Here is a 20,634-nt window from a genome sequence, read left to right on the forward strand (position 1 = left end):
TTGGCCTTCCGAGTTCCAACAGTGAATCTCCTTTACAATCTTAGCAAAGCCATAAATAGAATATTGTGCTTTGTGGCCAACGGAAGGAAGTGGGACAACTACAGTCAATCAGAACCAGATCAATAAAAACTGATAGAAACATGATTGGCCAGCACTTCACCAACCAGCAAGGGAAAAAAGATTCTAAACACAATATCACATACCCATGCAATATGTGCTCTTTAAAATTGTTAAAGGCATAGGACCATTAGCTTACTTTGCATCTCCTGATAGCCATTTTATGAAGATCAACTTGCATTTAAATAAAAATCTTATTATCCTATGAATCAAAATTTATCAAACACAAGGAGACAAGCTACCAAAAGCTTTGTCAAAAAGGTAGGTTTTCAGGGACATCTTGAAGAAGGAAAGAGAAACAGAGGGGTTTAGGGAGGCAACTCAAGATCTTAGGACCAAGGCAGGTGCGAATGGTAGAACAATTAAAATTGGTGATGAGACCAGAAGTGGGTGAGCATAGAAATCTTAGAGGGTTCTAGAGCTTGAGGAGGCAACAGAGATTGTGAAGGGCAAGGCCATGGAGGAATCTGAAAAAAGGAACAGCTCATGTTCACGGAGGGTGAAAAATGGGAGGCTGGACAGGACAGTATTGGAAATACTCATCTACAGGTAAAAGAGGCATTGCTGACAGTCTCAGCAGTAGATGGGCTGAGGCAGGCATACAGACAGATGATGTTACAGAGTTAGAAGTAGGCAGTTTTGGTACTGAAACACACATGAGCTTGGAAGTTCATCTCTTGTTCGAATATGATCTCATGGTTGTAAGCAATGAGGTCCTGCCTCAGAAAATGGTGAGGATGATGGCTGGAGCTATGGCTAGGGAACAGAGTTCATGATGAAGACAATGGCTTTGGTTTTCTTAATATTAAGGTAGAGGAAATTTTCACTACTGAACGCTAGACAGCAATAAAATCAGAGACAACGGAAAAATCAAGAGAGGTGGTGATAAGGTAAGTTTGTTGATGATGGTACAGGTGGAACCTGACGTTGGATTTTCAGGTGATGTTGCAGAAGAACAGCACTTAGATAACAACAGATCAAATACCTTGGACAAAAGTGACCAGCCACTCACCTATATAACACTGACAAACAAGGGAGACCAGAAGAGGAAAAGGGAGAGGGAAATATTGAAGAAACTGAATAGAGTATTGCTTAATAAGGTAAATTTTGTATGACACTGCCCACTGATGCAAAAGGGTCTCCCAAAACTTACCCTTATGTGCAACAGAGGCCAGCAAAGTGTTCACTTTCAACACATTATTTAAATAAATTATTTTTATCAAGCTTACTTTATCTTCAGCTGAGGAAGTCATTGCCAATTCCAGTGTCTTTTGAAATGATTCTTCCTTACCTAAGTAAAAGAAACTCAAAATTATCTTCATCACTTATTTCAGTACATGCCAGACAAGCTTTGAGTCTGCATTTTGTTGAATAAGGTGGTACTGCTTTTCATGACCAGAGACCATCATAAAACATTTTACTGCTGAGTACTTAATTTTTGAGGTGGAGTTACTGCTGTAATATAATGTGCAATGTTGCACAAACATATGCAATAAATTATCACCTCATTCTTTCATGGATGCTGGTTGAGGAAATACATTAGGTAGGACATCAGGAAGAAAATAGTGGTGTGGGATTTGTTATGCGACGGAAATAGAGCCTGGGTTTAACATCACATTTGAAAGACACTTGTTCCAAGATTGCATTGCGTGCTGACGTGCCATCAAATTTCTAGGCAAAAGCATGATAGAATAAGGCATGGCAGAATACAAATTGTGTACTTTCGGTTTTTATACCTCAGAAATGGGTATAAAGGAAATGAAGTTTACTGAAACTTAACATAATCAAGCTTTGATGGCATCCCTCCAATGATGACTGCAAGGGAAGCTACAAATAAGAGTGGTCATAATTTTCTAAAATTCTTGGAAAGGAAAATTTCAGAGGAATGGCAAATGTGATATCATCTTCAAAAGAAAAGGAGACAGCGATTAAGCAGCAAGTTAAAGGCCTAACAGCCTTCCTTCATATATTGGTAAACTGTGTGAATCTGGAACTATTGAATGAAATTACTGAGTGCTAGGGGGAATGTGAGTTGAGGGCACTCAGCCCTTTAGACGTGTTTTTAAAGACAGCTGGATGAAGACATGATCTAGAAGTATAGAAGAACAGTACCGCTGGGGAACAAAGTTGTTTTACTTGCAAAGTTGCAAAATGCTAATAAAAATGCATATATACTACACAATATATATTATGTAATTCTAGTTAGCTCCCTTCCATGGCTGAAGAAGGAACGTTCTGCTGGTTATACCTCAAAATTCTCTGGCACCAGGCAGCTGCTCTTATGGCCCTTCTCTGCACAGTCTTGAGACTTTGGAAGTTTGTTTTATTCTTTGGCAATCAGAACTAGTATTTGAGGGGGCATCTGCACAGAACACTCTATTAATTTCTACCTAGGTAAACTTCCAGTGGTATGTGAAATCTTAAATGAGAAAACAATTACTAGGGAGTAATCTGAATTGGGGAGGTGGTGGCACAGTGGTAATGTCACTGGACTAGTAAACCAGAGGCCCAGGGAAATGGTCTAGGGAACATGGGTTCAAACCCTCCACAACAAACTGGTGGAATTTAAATTCAATGATTATATCTGGAATTGAAAGCTAGTCTCAATAATGGTGACAATGAAAATATTGTTGATTACCATAAACATCCATCTGGTTCACGAATGTCCTTTAGGGAAGGAAATCTGCCATCCTTACTTGGTCTGGCTCCAGATCCTCACCAATTTGGCTGACTTCATACTGGCTTACTACTGCCCTTCAGAGAGCACTCAGCTCAAGAGCAATTAGGGATGTGCAATGAATGCTGGCCTCATTAGCAATGCCCAAATCCCATGAAAGAGTTTGAGAAAGTCTTAGAAAAACTGTATGAAGGTATTCACTCAAAATTCTCAAACTCATCTGAAGGGCCAAAGTCATCTAAAACAAATAAAACAACATGCAGTTGTGTTTACATACAAACATATTTCTTAGAATGTACTGATCGATCTACTTTGGTTAAGGAATTTTGACTTCAAATTGGCTATCAGTAAAGTAAAAACTTTGCCTTGTGGCTCCTTACTTGACTGTGAGAAATCTTCAATATTTTTGCTCTCTGTTTCAGCTGGAGAAACACGTTTTTGTCCCAAAGGGCCCAAAGGGAGCAGAAAGCCTCCAGATGCCTGTGACATTCTCCCAATTGTGAAGATGCTAGAATTCAACCATAAACGTTCTTTATCAGCTCCCTGAAAAAAATAAAGGAAAACACAGAATATTTCAACATAACAAAAAAAAAACAACTTGAATATATATATGGTGCCTTTAATGTAATAAAGCATCTAGGGGCTTCACTTGGCTGAGTTGAGAATACCCAAAACTCAGTGCACATCACCTTGTTAAGAGTTAAAGAGATGATCAAAGAACAATACAACACAGGAACAGACCCTTCAGTCTGCCAAGCCTGTGCTGATACGTGGTTTCTATCTCTCTATCTGCCTCTGAGTGTTTTATTGTTATGTCAGTTTTCACAGCATAGTAAGACAAAATAAACAAATAAACTTTATCTAAAATAATACAATCCTTATTTGCAGTGGAGGAAACAACATGATGTGGCATATAAGGCAAATAAGTTTGATTTGATTTGATTTATAACTGTCACATGTATTAACATACAGTAAAAAGTATGTTTCTTGCATGCTATACAGACAAAACATTCCATTCATAGAGAAGGAAACACAAAGAGTGCAGAATGTAATGTTACAGTCATAGCTAGGTGTAGAGAAAGGTCAACTTAATGCAAAAGTCTGACAGCAGCAGGGAAGAAGCTGCTCGAGTCAGTTGGTACGTGACCTCAGACTTTTGCATCTTTTTCCCGAAGGAAGAAGGTGGAAGAGAGAATGTCTGGGATGCGCGAGGTCTTTAATTATGCTGAATGCTTTGCCAAGGCAGCGGGAAGTGTAGACAAAGTCAATGGTCGGGAGGCGGGTTTGTGCGTGGATTGGGCTACATTCACAACCTTTCGTAGTTCCTTGTGATCTTGAGCAGAGCAGGAGCCATATCAAGCCATAATACAACCAGAAAGAATGCTTTCAATGGTGCAACTGTAAAAGTTGGTGAGAGTCGTAGCTGACATGCCAAATTTCCTTAGTCTTCTGGGAGAGTAGAGGTATTGGTAGGCTTTCTTAACTATAGTTAAGAACTGGGGGACCAGGACAGGTTGTTGGTGATCTGGACACCTGAAAGCTTCAAGCTTTTGACCCTTTCTACTTTGTCCCCGTTGATTTAGACAGAGGTATGTTCTCCCTTCTGCTTCCTGAAGTTGATGACTATCTCCTTCATTTTGTTGACATTGAGGGAGAGATTATTGTTGCCACACCAGATAGATTCTCTATCTCATCATTTTTGAGATCCGACCCACTATGGTGGTGTCGTCAGCAAACTTGAAAATCAAATTGGAGGGGAATTTGGCCACACAGTCATAGGTGCATAAGGAGTACAAGTTGAAATGAGGAACCTATAGTTCCCTGTTGCTTTCTCCGTTGCAATGCCTCAGGCAATAAGAATCAACTTGCCAACCCATCAGCATCCCTTTTCTCCAGTAGTATAAATGCTTGATCGTCTGAAATTTGGCTTTCCATGAGCTGACCTTCAACAAAGCTGCTCTGACATCTGCAATGGTGACCCCAGACACAGGTTCATCCAAATTGGAGGGCATGCTCTCTTTGACCTCTTGCTCAAATGGGTGTAGAATGTATTGAGCTTATCAGGGAGGCATGCATTGGAGCCGGCAATTTTACATGCCTTCATCTTGTAGCCTATTATGTCTTACAGATCTGGCCATAGTCGGCGGGGGTCTGGGACTCTAGCTTGGTTTGTCTTTTGGCATCTTTGATGGATCTCCTTAGACCGTATCTGGCTTCCTTGTATAAGTCAGTGTCGCCTGACTTGAATACCTCAGACCTGAACTTCAGCAAGCAGTGGATATCTCTGTACATCCATGGTTTCCACTTGGAGAACATGTGGATTTGCTTCTTTGGCACACAGTCTTCTACACACTTACTAATGAAGTCAGTTACTGTAGTGGTGTACTCATTTCAGCACAGAAATAGGTTCTATGCACAGGCAGTACCTCGAAAGACATCAGCTGCATTTTGTACATTGCACATAAACTTTCAAATTCTGTTTTCAGGCCTTCAGAAAATCATAATTGCTACACCTCTTGTATCAAGTATAGAAAAAGGAAATCAATAGCTTAATGCAATGAAGAGCAAATTAAAACACAAAGGGAAAGTGAGAGTAATACACTGTGGAGTTTGCAAGATTGTGTGTGCTATAGCTTTGTGGAATGGTACCTTCACTATTAGAGGCACCATCTTTCAAATGCAATATTAAACTTCTCAGGTAGATGTAAAAGATTCCATGGCAATCTTTGACAACAACTCATATTGATAGTGTTTTTAACATGGGAATGCGGTACTTTAGAGCCTGTCTACCATTCAATAAGATCGTGGCTGATCCACTTTCCTGTCTGTCCGGCATAAACCTTCGCTTTTTTGTCCATCAAAAATCTATCTAACTCAGCCAATGACCCATGAATCAGAAGCCAACCCAGCAGGAACATGGTGTGGAACCAGTGGTTGAAACATTTTTGCATGGTGGCACAGTGGTTAGCTTCGCTGCCTCTCAGCTCAGGTTCCCAGTTGGGTCACTGTCTGTGTGGAGTTTGCACGTTCTCCCCAGGTCTACGTGAGTTTCGTCCGGGTGCCCTGACTTCCTCCCACAGTAAAAATTCTGACAACACCAGGTTTAAGTCCAACCGATTTATTTGATAGTACACTCACTAGCTTTCGGGTTAGTCCCTTTGTCAGGGGAATGGAGAGTTCTGGCCTCAGACAGAGCATATAAAGCACAGACAGTTTACAGATTACTGATTAGAATGCGAATCTTTACACCTAACCTGCTGTTCAAGTCTTAAAGTGGCCGACAATGTGAGTGGAAGGAGCACTGATCACAGGTTAAAGAGATGTGTATTGTCTCCAGACAGTACAGTGAGTGAGGTTTTGCAAACCCAGGCAAGTCACGGGGGTTACAGTTAGTGCGACATGAACCCAAGATCCTTGTTGAGACCGTCCTCACGTGTGCGGAACTTGGCTATCAGTCTCTGCTCAGCGACTCTGCGCTGTCGTGTGTCGTGAAGGCTGCCTTGGAGAATGCTTACCCGAAGGTCAGAGGCTGAATGCCTGTAACCACTGAAGTGTTCGCCAACAGGAAGGGAACAGTCTTGCCTGGTGACTGTCGAGCGATGTTCATTCATCCGTCGTCATAGCGTCTGCATGGTCTCCCCAATGTACCATGCTTCGGGACATCCTTTCTTGCAACGTATCAGTTAGACAACGTTGGCCAAGTTGCAGGAGTATTTACCGTGTACCTGGTGGATGGTATTCTCACGTGTAATGACGTCATCCGTGTTGATGATCCGGCACGTCTTGCAGAGGTTGCTGTGGCAGGGTTGTGTGGTATTGTGGTCACTGTTCTCCTGAAGGCTGGGTAGTTTGCTGCGAACAATGGTCTGTTTGAGGTTGCGTGGTTGTCTGAAAGCAAGAAGTGGGGGTATGGGGATGGCGCTGGCAAGATGTTCGTCTTCATCAATGATATGTTGAAGACTCTGGAGAAGATGTCGTAGCTTCTCTGCTCCGGGGAAGTACTGGACGACGAAGGGTACTCTGTCCACCGTGTCCCGTGTTTGTCTTCTGAGGAGATCGGTGCAGTTTTTTGCTGTGGTGCATCGGAACTGTTGATCTATGAGTCGAGCGCCATATCCTGTTCTTATGAGGACATCTTTCAGCGTCTGGAGGTATCTGTCACGATCTTCCTCATCTGAGCAAATCCTGTGTATACGGAGGGCTTGTCCATAGGGGATGTCTCGGCGCTCTACACCAACATCCCCCACAACAATGGCATTGCTGCGACTGCCTCAGTACTCAATGCCGACACCTGCCAGTTTCCAGATGCAATTTTGCAACTCATCCACTTTATCCTGGACCACAATGTCTTCACCTTCAACAACCAGTTTTTCATTCAGACACACGGAACAGCCATGGGGACCAAATTCGCACCTCAATATGCCAACATCTTCATGTACAGGTTCGAACAAGACTTCTTCACCGCACAGAGTCTTCAACCGATGCTATACACTAGATACATCGATGACATTTTCTTCCTTTGGCCTCATGGAGAACAATCACTGAAACAACTATATGAGGACATCAACAAGTTCCATCCCACCATCAGACTCACCATGGACTATTCCCCAGAATCAGTTGCATTCTTGGACACATGCATCTCCATCAAGGATGGTCACCTCAGCACCTCACTGTACCGCAAGCCCACAGACAATCTCACAATGCTCCACTTCGCCAGCTTCCACCCTAAACATGTTAAAGAAGCCATCCCCTATGGACAAGCCCTCCATATATGCAGGATTTGCTCAGAAGAGGAAGGTCGTGACAGATACCTCCAGACGCTGAAAGATGCCCTCATAAGAACAGGATATGGCGCTCGATTCATAGATCAACAGTTCCAATGTACCACAGCAAAAAGCCGCACCGATCTCCTCAGAAGACGAACACAGGATATGGTGGACAGAGTACCCTTCGTCGTCCAGTACTTCCCCGGAGCGGAGAAGCTACGACATCTTCTCCGGAGTCTTCAACATATCATTGATGAAGACGAACATCTCGCCAGGGCCATCCCCATACCCCCACTTCTTGCTTTCAGACAACCACGCAACCTCAAACAGACAATTGTTCGCAGCAAACTACCCAGCCTTCAGGAGAACAGTGATCACAATACCACACAACCCTGCCACAGCAACCTCTGCAAGACATGCCGGATCATCGACACGGATGACATCATCACACGTGAGAATACCATCCACCAGGTACACGGTAAATACTCCTGCAACTCGGCCAACGTTGTCTACCTGATACGCTGCAAGAAAGGATGTCCCGAAGCATGGTACATTGGGGAGACCATGAAGACGCTACGACGACGGATGAATGAACATCGCTCGACAATCACCAGGCAAGACTGTTCCCTTCCTGTTGGCGAACACTTCAGCGGTCACAGGCATTCAGCCTCTGACCTTCGGGTAAGCATTCTCCAAGGCAGCCTTCACGACACACGACAGCGCAGAGTCGCTGAGCAGAGACTGATAGCCAAGTTCCGCACACGTGAGGATGGTCTCAACAAGGATCTTGGGTTCATGTCGCACTATCTGTAACCCCCGTGACTTGCCTGGGTTTGCAAAACCTCACTCACTGTACTGTCTGGAGACAATACACATCTCTTTAACCTGTGATCAGTGCTCTTTCCACTCACATCATCAGCCACTTTAAGACTTAAACAGCAGGTTAGGTGTAAAGATTCGCATTCTAATCAGTAATCTGTAAACTGTCTGTGCTTTATATGCTCTGTCTGAGGCCAGAACTCTCCATTCACCTGACGAAGGGACTAACCCGAAAGCTAGTGAGTGTACTATCAAATAAATCGGTTGGACTTAAACCTGGTGTTGTCAGACTTTTTACTGTGTTTACCCCAGTCCAACACCGGTATATCCACATCATTCCTCCCACAGTCCAAAGATGTGCGGGTTAAGTGCATTGACCATGTTAATTTGCCCCTCAGTGTCCCGGGATGTATAGATCACAGGGTTTAGCTGGGTAAATACGTGGGAATATAGGGATAGTGCCTGGGTGGGATTGTTGTCGGTGTGGACTCGATAGGTCGAATGGCCTCCCTCTGCAGTGTAGGGATTCTATGATTCTAAATGCCACACATAGAATGGGAAAAGCCACCACTGCCATCAGCAAACAGAACTTTTTGCCAACCATCAAGCATTGTTGATTTCTGGGAAAATCTCACCCTATATACTCACCTTTGCCCTTTAGCAGCTTCCATTAATAAAACTTCATCAATTTCAAACTTCTCCTGCCTGAAATTGCTCTTGCCATCCTGCTATGCAAATGATTAACTGAAATGAACCCCAATGTGTTTCAAAACATCATTTCCTTATTTTCAATAAATGGGATTGGAGAATCTCCAAGGCTGTCCAATGGATAGGAGGGCAGATCGAGCCTAAATGTTCACTTCAATTGTAGCACCTCTGCTTGAGCAACTAAACTGCTATGGACAAGAAATCAAACTTGTATCTTCTTGATCCATTGGCTCAACTATTACTGACCTTAGCCAGCTGTCAAAAGACATTCTAGTTGATTGACAGTACAGTAGGATCCTTGGTGCTTTAATAACAGAGGGATTTCTAATAGCCACGGTGTGGAATAATTCCTCTTCTCGATTTGTTAACACTACATGGTTTGTAACCTTGTCAATAATTATGTTAATTGTATACTGAATACTGTAGATTACAGCATATAAATCAATTTTTCCAATTTATATGTAGATTAAATTCACCCATGATTGTTGCTGTCCCTTTATCACAAGCACCTAACATTTTTTCTTATATATTTTGTCCTACATTGAGTTTACCCTAATATTCTTCATCTCTACCTCAAACCAATTCTACGTCTTGATCTCCTGAACCAATGTCATCTCCATTCACTGCACCAACACCATCTTTGACTGGCAGTGTTACCCCTCCAACTTTACCTCGCTTCCTAAACTTCTTGAATGTCATATAACCATCCATATTTAGGGCCCAATTCTTAACATCCTGAAGCCAATAGCTATCAGATTTTATTTATGATGTTGAGTTGCCGGCGTTGGACTGGGTTAGGCACAGTAAGTAGTCTCACAACACCAGGTTAAAGTTCAACAGGTTTATCTGGTAGCATGAGTTTTCGGAGTGTTATCCTTTCATCAGGTGAGTCTCCGAAAGCTTGTGTTAACAAATAAACCTGTTGGACTTTAACCTGGTGTTGTGAGACTACTTACAGATTTTATTTATTTACTTCAACATGTGGTATCAATTCATTGACTTAGTAATAAAAGCTACATTAATCATATACAGAGTAGAGAAATGCAGGGTGATACATTTTAGTAGGAAGAACATAGAAGGACAGTACAAAATAAATGGTACTACTCTAAAGGCGGTTGGGAGAAGCAGGACCTCAGTGTATCTGCCCATCAGTCATTAAAGATGACACAGCAAGTTGATAGAGCAGTTAATAAAGCATACAGTATCATAGAATCCTACAGTCCATCGAATCTGCACTGACCACAATCCCACACCAGGCCTGAACCCCATAATCCCACGCATTTACCCTTGCTTGCCCCCTGACACTAAGGGGCAACTTAGCGTGGCCAATCCACCTAACCCGAACATCTTTAGACTGTGGGAGGAAACTGGAGCACTCGGATAAAACCCGCGCAGACATGGGGAGAAAATGCAAACTCTACAGAGACAGTGACCCAAGCCAGGAATCGAACCCAGATCCCTAGTGCTGTGAGGCACAGCGCTAACCACTGTGCCATCATGTTGCCCCAATATCCCAAGTTATATAAGTAGGGATAGAGGACAAGAACAGGGAGACTATCTTGAACTTGTATATGAAATTAGTTAGACCTCAACTGGTGTATTGCACACAGTTCTGGATGCTGAAAGCATAGGAAAAAGTGCAGAAGATTATAAGAATGGTTCCAGGGATAAGGAACTTCAGGTCTGATTTTCTGGTCTATTCATTATACAATTAACTTAATTATTGACAAGGTTACAAACCATGCAGTCTTGATAAAATTGGAGAAGTTAGGACTGTTTTCCTTCAAAAAAAGAATGCTGAGAGGAGATTTGACAGAGGTATTCAAAATCATGAGGGGGTTCAGCAGAACTGATAGGGAGAAATTGTTCCCACTCATGCAAGGATTAAGAACAAGAGGAAACAACTCTAAAGTAATTATCAAAGAGAAGCAAAATTGATACAAGAAAAATGTAGCCCAATCCATCACGCAAATCAGCCTCCCATCCATTGACTGTATACATTTCCCACTACCTTGGCAAAGCAGCCAGCATAATTAAGGCCCCCACACCGCCTGGATATTCTTTCTTCCACCTTCTTCCTTTGGGAAAAAGATACAAAAGTCTGATGTCACATACCAACTGCCTCAAGAACAGCTTCTTCCCTGCAGCTGTCAGACTTTTGAATGGACTTACCATGCATTAAGTTGATCTTTCTCTACACCTTAGCTATGGCTGTAACATTACATTCTGCACTCTCGTTTCCTTCTCTATGTACGGTATGTTTTGTCTGTATAGCGTGCAAGAAACAATACTTTTCACTGTATGTTAATGCGTGTGATAATAATAAATCAAATCAAAATCAAATCAAATACAGTGAGTGGTTAGGATTTGGAATACACTGCCTGAAAGTGTAGTGGAGGAAAGTTTGATCAAGGCTTTCAAGAGAGCATTAGATTCTTACTTGATAATAAACAGGATTACAGGGACAATGCAGGAGAATAGAACTCGATGAAATGTTCAGACAGCCAGTGCAAACATAATAATGCAGAGACCATTCAGCTATCACAATTCTGTGATTCCTCAAGAACTGTCTAAATTACAAAATATTTGAAAAAATGCATGATTTGTTAAAGCAACCCAATTTTCAAAGCAATAAGTAGTGACAAATGGCACAGAATCAACACAATCAAAAGATATACATTTAATTATTTCTTTAAACTCAGTAAATTTGACTTGTTGGTATCTTACCTCTGTGCTGGGTTTTCCCTCAGTCCTATGCAGTGTGTTTATTCCTGCCATGATGCACCACAAACTGCCAGCAATGAACTAGCAGAGATACTTGTAGGCTATTTATAAATAATTTAATTGGATACAACAACTGGATGATAGTGTCTACTTAATAATCTGCGCCTCTGTAATCCATATCCAATTAGTTCATATGAAGGCTGAAACTATGATCTAAAGCACGGCCTCCGTTTTGCTTCAATGAGGGAGGAATAATATTCAGGAATTTTAAGAGGAAAGTGAAATCCAAGAGTAGCTGCAGCAGGAGGAGGGGTGTGTTGGGCACTGGTCAGAAGGAAATGGCTGAGCCTAAGACACTACCCTGTAAAACTCCTACAGCAGTGTTCTGGGATTGAGATGACTGATTTCCAACAATAACAACCATCTTCCTTGGTGCTTGGTATGACTCCAAACAATGGAGAGTTTCCTCCCTAATTCCTATTAACACCAGTTTTGCTCAGGTTCCTTGATGCCGTATTCAGTCACATGCTGCCTTGATGTCAAAGGCAGTCACTCTCACCTCATCTCAAGTTCATTTTTTTGAACCAAGGCTGTAATGAGGTCAGTGGCTGTGTGGCTCTCGCAGAGCCCAAACTGAGCATGAGATAAAGACATTACTGAGTAGACACTGATTGTAATTAATCAGATTAGAATTTTTTTTTTGTAGACAGCACATACCTGGGCAGTTTTGGGTGAACCTGGGTGGAGGATGTTGCATGCAGCAGTCCCATAACAATTCGAGGATGCATCAGTTCAGACTCAAAAGATAACTGCCCTTTTTGCATTCTTATGAAGTCCATGGGCCACATTTATATATGGTGCTTTAGCCTACACTCCCTTTCCACTTGTTTAAAAAATCTTTTGTAGTCTTGTTTGCATTCTGGCCCCATGTTTCTGATCCACAGGCACTGGTGCAGAGGAGACGGGAAGGGATGCCTTATCTGTATAACATGTTCAGCATGACTTCAGAATGCATCACATTTCATACTGACCTTTTTTCTTTAATTTACTAATTAATAACTAATTTACTGAAGCAGAACTTTGCCAGTTTGACATTTTTTTTGGAGAGACCACCGCAGTGAACTTGCTTCTGGGCCTGGCCAAGCTTGTCATCAATAGATCCAGGCAACGGGTGATCAAGAGGATCATTCAAACTGACTGTTTGCCCCTCTACCATGACATGCTGAGTGTCCCTGGAGAGGGAGCACGCGGTGTACATGGGCACCAGAGACTTTCTGTTCCCATTGGGCACCACAGAGTCTGCAGTGCCTTATCAATGCTGTTGATCACATTTTGGTTTAATATTTTAAGTTTTGTTTGTGATTTGTTCCTGTTTCAGGTGGTTCGCCTTTAAGGAGCCGCCCCTTTTATTTTGGCTCTCAGTTCATGTAATTTAGTTTAATTGCTTAACTCAAAAGAGTTTCAGGCCTTTAGAACACTCATTGCCACACTGGGGAATCTCCCTACGAAAACACTAGGCCTGTCCTGTGCCTTCTGAGTAGATGTCCCTTGCCCCAAATTGTCCAAAAGTCCTAAATGACTCCCTCGTGCACCATGCTTCAAGCCATGCACTGATCTTCCTTGTCTTCCTATTTCTACTCTCTCGGTTGCACAATACTGGGAATAATCCAGGGCATTACTACCTTTGAGGTTCTACTTCAAGTTCCTCTTTTATTCCAGAGGATCTGACCACGAGATCTCAATCAATGCCCTATGTTGCAGGTATCAATGCGTACATCTGGTTCACTCTCTTGCTTCTCATATTAATAAACGACATGAGTTTTTAATGAAAATCCAGCTGTGATAAAGATTAATAAGACTCGAATTTAATTTCAGTTTTATTAACTAATCCGATGCAATTTCCCCCAGATATCATGATGCGATTTGATCTCATGTCACTGGCATATTTGTCCAAACGTGCAGATTACTACTTCAGTAACACTGCCACCATGCTATTGTTCAGAAGCGGTCAGTCAAAATCCTACTTGATTTTAAATATAGCTATCAAATCTCCCATTGTGTGCCTCAGGGATCTGTTTTGGGGCCACTGTTGTTTGTAATTTTTATTAATGATCTGGATGAGGGTATAGTTGGGTGGATTAGTAAATTTGCTGATGACACCAAAGTTGGAGGTGTGGTAGATTGTGAGGAAGGGTGTCATAGTCTGCAGGGAGACTTAGATAGGTTGCAGAGCTGGGCCGAGAGGTGGCGGATGGAATTTAATGCGGAGAAGTGTGAGGTAATTCACTTTGGTAGGAACAACAGATGTGTCGAGTATAGGGCTAACGGGAGGACTTTGAATAGTGTGGATGAACAGAGGGATCTAGGTGTGTGTGTACATAGATCCCTGAAAGTTGGGAATCAAGTAGATAAGGTTGTTAAGAAGGCGTACGGTGTCTTGGCGTTTATTGGTAGGGGGATTGAATTTAGGAGTCGCAGTGTAATGTTGCAACTGTACACTACTCTAGTGCGGCCGCACTTGGAGTACTGTGTGCAGTTCTGGTCCCCGCATTACAAGAAGGATGTGGAGGTGTTGGAGAGGGTGCAGAGGAGGTTTACTAGGATGTTGCCTGGTATGGTGGGGAGGTCCTATGAGGAGAGACTGAGGGATTTAGGGTTGTTTTCGTTGGAAAGAAGGCGGCTAAGAGGGGATCTTATTGAAACATATAAGATGATTAGAGGTTTAGATAGGGTGGATAGTGATAGCCTTTTTCCTCGGATGGAGAAAGCTAGCACGAGGGGGCATGGCTTTAAATTAAGGGGGGGTAGCTACAGGACGGATGTCAGGGGTAGGTTCTTTACCCAGCGGGTGGTGAGGGATTGGAATGCCCTGCCTGCTGCAGTTGTAAATGCGTCTAGTTTGGGGGCGTTTAAGAGATCTCTGGATAGGTTTATGGACGAAAAGGGATTGGTATAGGCTAGTGGGTCATTGTTTTTGTAACTGGTCGGCGCAACATCGTGGGCCGAAGGGCCTGTTCTGCACTGTAATGTTCTATGTTCTATGTTCTATTATCCGCTTTTCTAAGGAGAACAAGTTTCTTTTGCCTCCCCATGTAAATGAAGCCTTTCATCCTTGGTACCAGTCTAGAAGATCTAGTACAACACTTTTAAGACCTTGACAGCAGAAGATGGATCATCTGCTAAAACAAAGGACCCACAATATTCCTTTCAATTCTTAATGGCTGAGACATTTAACAGTCTTTGGAATTCAGACAAAGGATACACATCCTTGGTGGAGAGGTGTGAATCATGTGTCATGGGTCTCTGGCTTGTTAAGTAAAATTGCCTTGCTGAACTGAAAGACTAAGTCTGCTGTTTACTGTCTAGCAGATAAAGAGCTCTGCCCAGGTGGAACACCTGGTCCCCACCTACACTGCTTCTGCTGGAACTTCGCTATCATCACCTACAAGACTGATATAGCTCAGCATGCCTATCTCATCGCAGGAAGCCACCACCACCATCAAAAGTGAATTATCCAGCATCAGTACTTAGTCCACTGATTTTCCTGAAGGAATGCCTCATTGGACTTTGATTCTGATCTCTGGAATTCACATGACTCAATATTTAGTATCTGTACTTTAAAACCTTCTCTTCTCTATCCCTCTCTTTACTGTCTGAGTATGAAGGTAACATTGCGATCCATCCTTTCATGGGTTGAATGTATGCATTAACCAACCCACTAAGTTCATCTTATCTTGAGTTTGCTATGTGGTTATAGAAAATTGGATCACACAATAATTGAGTTGGGAAATATGCAACTGCTTATAAAGAGGGTAACAACTCCAAACACCTTTATGAAATCTGTTACTATCCTAATTTCATGTCATCTACAAAATTTAAAGTTATGTTTGATATATCAAGGAAGGAAAACAGAAGTAAGTCATTTGGTCCATTGAGTCTGCTCCACCATTCAATGAGATCATAATTGATTTGATGTGATAATCCTCATCTTATCCCCATAACCATTAATTCTTTTACCAGCTAAAAATCTATCTCAGCTTTACCTGAAAAAACAAAACGACCCAGCATCTCAGCTAAAGAATTCCACAGATTCACTACTATCATCTTTGTTTTAAATGGGAGACTCCTAACTCTGAGATTATGCCCTTTGGTCCTAGACTCTCCCACAAGGGAAAACAACCTCTCAGCATCTACCCTATCTAGCTCTCTGTGAATCTTATGTGTCTCAATTAGGTCGCCTCTCATTCTTCTAAATCCCAATGAGTAAAGCACAGCCCAATCAACCTCTCCTCATAAAAAAAATCCCTCCATACCCAGGATCGGTCCAGTGAACCTTCTCTGGATTGCCTCCAATGCCGGTATTATCTTTCCTTGGGTGAAGGGACCAAATCTGTTCACAGTTTTCCAGGTGTGGTCTAACTGGTGTTGTGTATAAAGTAAAAGTAAGTTTATTTATTAGTCACAAGTAACACTGCAAAGAAGTTACTGTGAAATTCCTCAGTCACCACATATGGGGAGGTGATGGCCTAGCGGTATTATCGATAGACTTTTAATCTAGAAACTCAGCTAATATTTGGATGACAGATTTCCTTCCCTAAAGGACATTAGTAAGCCAGATCAGTTTTTCCGACAATGGTTTCATGGTTATCAGTAGATTCTTAATTCTAGATCTGTCTCCAAGCCACTCAGCATCCTGCCTTGTTGCTGGGTCAAAATCCTGTAATTTTCATCCTAATGGCATTATGGGTCAACCCACAGCACGTGGCCTGCAGCATTTCAAGAAGGCAGTTCACCACCACCTAAAGGGCAACCAGGGATAGTCAGCCAGCGATGCCCATGTCTCACAAGTGAATAAAAAAATTTCAAACATTAACATTACAGTTTGTGGGTCTACCTACAAGTCCTACTAACTTTTTTTGCCCCTTAGTGTTTCTCAGCTCTACCCAGAGTCCATATTGTTGGAGTTAATATCTTTGCTGTAATTCCATCTAGGGGAAGTTCATTTGATTTGATTTATTATTGTCACATGTATTGGTATACAGTGAAAAGTACTGTTTCTTGCACATTATACAAAGCATATCATACATCAGGAAGGAAAGGAAAAGAGAGTGTAGAATGTAGTGTTACAGTCATAGCTAGAGTGTAGAGAAAGATCAACAAATGTGAGGTAGATCCATTCAAAGAATGATGGCAGCGGGGAAGAAATTATACTTAGTTGGTCGGTATGTGATCTCAGATTTTTGTATCTTTTCCCTGACAGAAGAAGGTGGAAGAGAGAATGCCCAGGGTGCATGGGACCTTGATTATGCTGGCTGCTTTTCTGAGGCAGTGGGAAGTGTAGACAGTGTCAATGGATGGGAGGCTGGTTTGAGTAATGGACTGGGCTTCATTCACCACCCTTTGTAGTTTCTTGTGGTCTTGGATAGAGCAGGAGCCATACCAAGCTAAAAGGATGCTTTCAATGGTGCATTTGTAGAAATTGGTAGGAGTAGCAGACATGCCCAATTTCTTTAGTCTTCTGAGAAAGTAGAGGCACTGGTGGCGTTTCTTAACCCATAGCATTGGCGTGGAGGGACCAGATCAGGTTGTTCGTGATCTGGACACCTAAAATCTTGAAGCTCTCGACCATTTCTACTTAGTCCCCATTGATGTAGACAGGGACATATTGTCCAATACATTTCCTGAAGTTGATGACAATCTCCTTCGTTTTGTTGACATTGAGAGATTATTGTCGTCACACCAGTTCACCAGATTCTCTATCTCATTCCTGTACTCCATCTCATCATCATCATTGTTGTTTAAGACCTAACCCACTATGGCGGTGTCATCAGTAAGCTTGAAAATCAAATTCAAGGGGAATTTTTGTTCCAGGTACCTACACAGAGAGTGGTAGGCACCTGGAACGTGCTGCCAGAAGGGGTGGTGCTGGAGGCAGATATGATAGAGGCATTTATGGGGCTTTTAGGTAAGCACGTGAATGTGCAAAAAAGAGAGAGATGGACCAAGGGCAGGCAGAATGGGTTAGTTTAATGTGGAGTCATGTTTGGTACAACATTGTGGGCCGAACAGCCTGTGCTGTACTGTTTACATTGTTGTACTAGTTGGGGGGGGGGGGGGGGGGGGGTGCCTTCACCTTATTCTCCTAGACAACCAAGCCCGGGTTCCAGGTCAGAGTGGAGAAGTTGCTGGGCATGTCTGATAGCACATACTGTAAGACGTCACACAACACCAGGTTGAAGTCCAACAGGTTTATTTGGTAGCAAAAGCTTTTGGAGCACTGCTCCTTTGTCAAGTGAGCGGGAGTTCTGTTCACAAACAGGACATATAAAGACACAAACTCAATTTACAAAACATGGTTGGAATGCGAGTCTTTCCAGGTAATCAAGTCTTATAGGTACAGACGACGTGAGTGGAGCGAGGGTTAAGCACAGGTTAAAGAAATGTGTATTGTCTCCAGCCGGGACAGTTAGTGGGATTTTGCAAACACACACAAGTCATGGGGGTTACAGGTAGTGTGACATAAACCCAAGATCCCGGTTGAGGCCGTCTTCACATGTGCAGAACTTGAAACATACTGTACCATACCCCACCCAGGCTTATAGCCTGTGTTTACATCACATGATTCGCCAGCTTCTTTTCAATTAGCAACTAAGCCATCATCACTTACCTAAAAGGGGCCGGAGGCCTGGGCCCGGTGCGGTCCCCATGGGCCCTCAGTCAGTAACCGGCCACCGCCAACCGGCCGCTCGCGCATTCGCTTCAAACCTCCCCCACAGCCCCGCGCACCGCCCACCAACCGCTGACAGAATCTCCCATAGGCCGCACGGCGCAGTAAAGCGCAATCCCATAGGCCGCGCGGCGCAGCAAAGCGAAATCCCATTGGCCTCTGGCCGCGTAGCAACCGGAGCGTCGCCTCGCGCGGACAAAAGCAGGCTGTGATTGGACAGCAGCGAGTCGGTGTGTGCTGGAGATGCTGAGAGTGTGGGCCATACGCAGACACACTCATTGCGGGGTATACTCAGTTACACTATTAGGCATTCTCATCGTGGAGTATTCTCTGTATGAGACATACCCACTTAGGGATATACTCTGTGAGGCATTCTTACTGTAGGATATACTGTTATACTCTATGAGGCACACCCACTTAGGGATATACTATATGTGAAGCACCTTCACTATGGGGTATGCTCTGTGTCAGGCGTTCTGATTATGGGACATCCTGAGACACCACTGCTTCTTAATTAAGCAGCCTTGAGCTAATTTGTAGTCCTCCTTTCCATCGGAAAATCACACTAGTTGGGTCAATAGACTTGTCAGCAGTTGCCAACCTAACTAGGCAGACTAAATTCACATACTACACTGGGTGGGCTTTGAACCACACAATCCCTACAGTGCAAAAAGGGGCAGTTTGGCCCACTAGTCTGTACTGACTCTCCCATTCAGCCCTGCCCTCCATCACCACAATCCCACACATTTACTATGGCTAATCCACCTAACCTACACATCTATGCCAGATTAAAGTCCAACACTCACCTGATGAAGGAGCAGTGCTCCAAAAGCTTGTGATTTGACATAAATCTATTGGACTTTAACCTGGTGTCATGAGACTTCTTACTGTGCCCAACCAGTCTGAAGCGAGCATCTCCACCTCATACATGTCTGTGGAAGGAAACTGATGCACCTGGAGGAAAGCGACAACATGCAAACTTCACACAGGAAGTCATCTGTGGCCAAAATTGAACCCAGGTCCCTGGCACTGAGGCAGCCATGTTAACTATTTTGCCACCCTTCTACCAAACTCATTTTCATATAATCACAAAGAATGGTGAGAGGATATTTAGCCATTTGCATGTGTTGGCCTTCTGAAGGAGCAATTCCCCAATGCCACTCTACCTTTTCATTAAAAAACCTGCAGTTTTCTTCCTTCAAATGATTTCATTAAGGCCTCCATTGAACCTAGCTGCACCCACCACATAAGCAGTGCACTCCTGCTCCTAATTGTAGGAAAAACCTTCCTCATACCACCATCACTACTTTCAGCACCATCCTTTGGTTCTCCTCCTTTCCAAGCCTCAAGTTTTTGAATGTATCTATCAAATCACCCCTCCAAGCAAACAGCCCCAGCTTTTCCAATTGATCCATATAATGTCATAAAGACGAAGGAGCTTTGAGCCTGCTCCACTATTCATTTTGATCATTAATTCAATATTTTGATCTCCTACTCTTCCCCCCCCTCCCCCCCAATCCCACAAACAATATCACTTTATCCCTTTAGTACCTAGCACTATTTCTCATCTCTTCTGGAGATCTGCCATTTTAGTCTCAACTATGGTGGTAATGAATTTGATACATTCAGTCTCAGTGAAGAAGTGCCTCCTCACCTCAGTTTTAATGTAAGCCTACTTATGACTAATAAATAAACTTTATAACTTGAGTAACTGAAGTTGCTCATTTGTTTTTCACATTTGAGGGAGAGATTGACAATTAGGACCACTGCCCTTTTTGATACATTAATATAACCTTAGGCACAGTTGGATTTACAGGACAAAATGTAATGAGGATAATGACACTTCAGAAGGATATAAGCTGATGTGAAATTAAAACAATAGATGAAATTTAAAGCAGAGAAATATGAAGTGATATATTTGAGGGAAGTGATACACGTTTGTAGGAAGGAGAATGATGGAGAATGCAGGAAGAGACCTGGAAGAATATGTATGTACACAAGACAATGAGATAAATTTAATTTTTGAAGAGTGCGATCCTTGGTTTTATAACTAGAAGCAAAGTACATGAAACATTACTTCATTAAATTATTGGTCC

At 42.7% G+C, this 20,634-nt stretch overlaps 1 protein-coding gene across 2 annotated transcripts in view; it reads right to left on the reverse strand.

Moving 5' to 3' along the window:
- The window catches only part of ccdc142 (coiled-coil domain containing 142), a 115,486-nt gene extending 96,903 nt beyond the window's left edge, over positions 1-18,583 (reverse strand). The window contains exons 1-3 of one of the 2 annotated variants that reach the window (XM_080200586.1): positions 11,815-11,877; positions 3,175-3,337; positions 1,347-1,408 (exon numbers count right to left, since the gene is read on the reverse strand). In XM_080200586.1, coding sequence (XP_080056712.1) covers positions 1,347-1,408; positions 3,175-3,337; positions 11,815-11,865 — 276 coding nt within the window. In that variant the 5' untranslated portion in view covers positions 11,866-11,877. Of the gene's footprint in view, positions 1-1,346; positions 1,409-3,174; positions 3,338-11,814; positions 11,878-18,478 lie in introns of those variants that run through there. The other variant, XM_080200656.1, reaches the window with a different exon arrangement.
- Positions 18,584-20,634: the final 2,051 nt, after the last annotated feature.

Source organism: Carcharhinus amblyrhynchos, chromosome 1, assembly GCF_965287045.1.
Source record: "Carcharhinus amblyrhynchos chromosome 1, sCarAmb.v2.hapA, whole genome shotgun sequence".
NCBI lineage: Eukaryota > Metazoa > Chordata > Chondrichthyes > Carcharhiniformes > Carcharhinidae > Carcharhinus > Carcharhinus amblyrhynchos.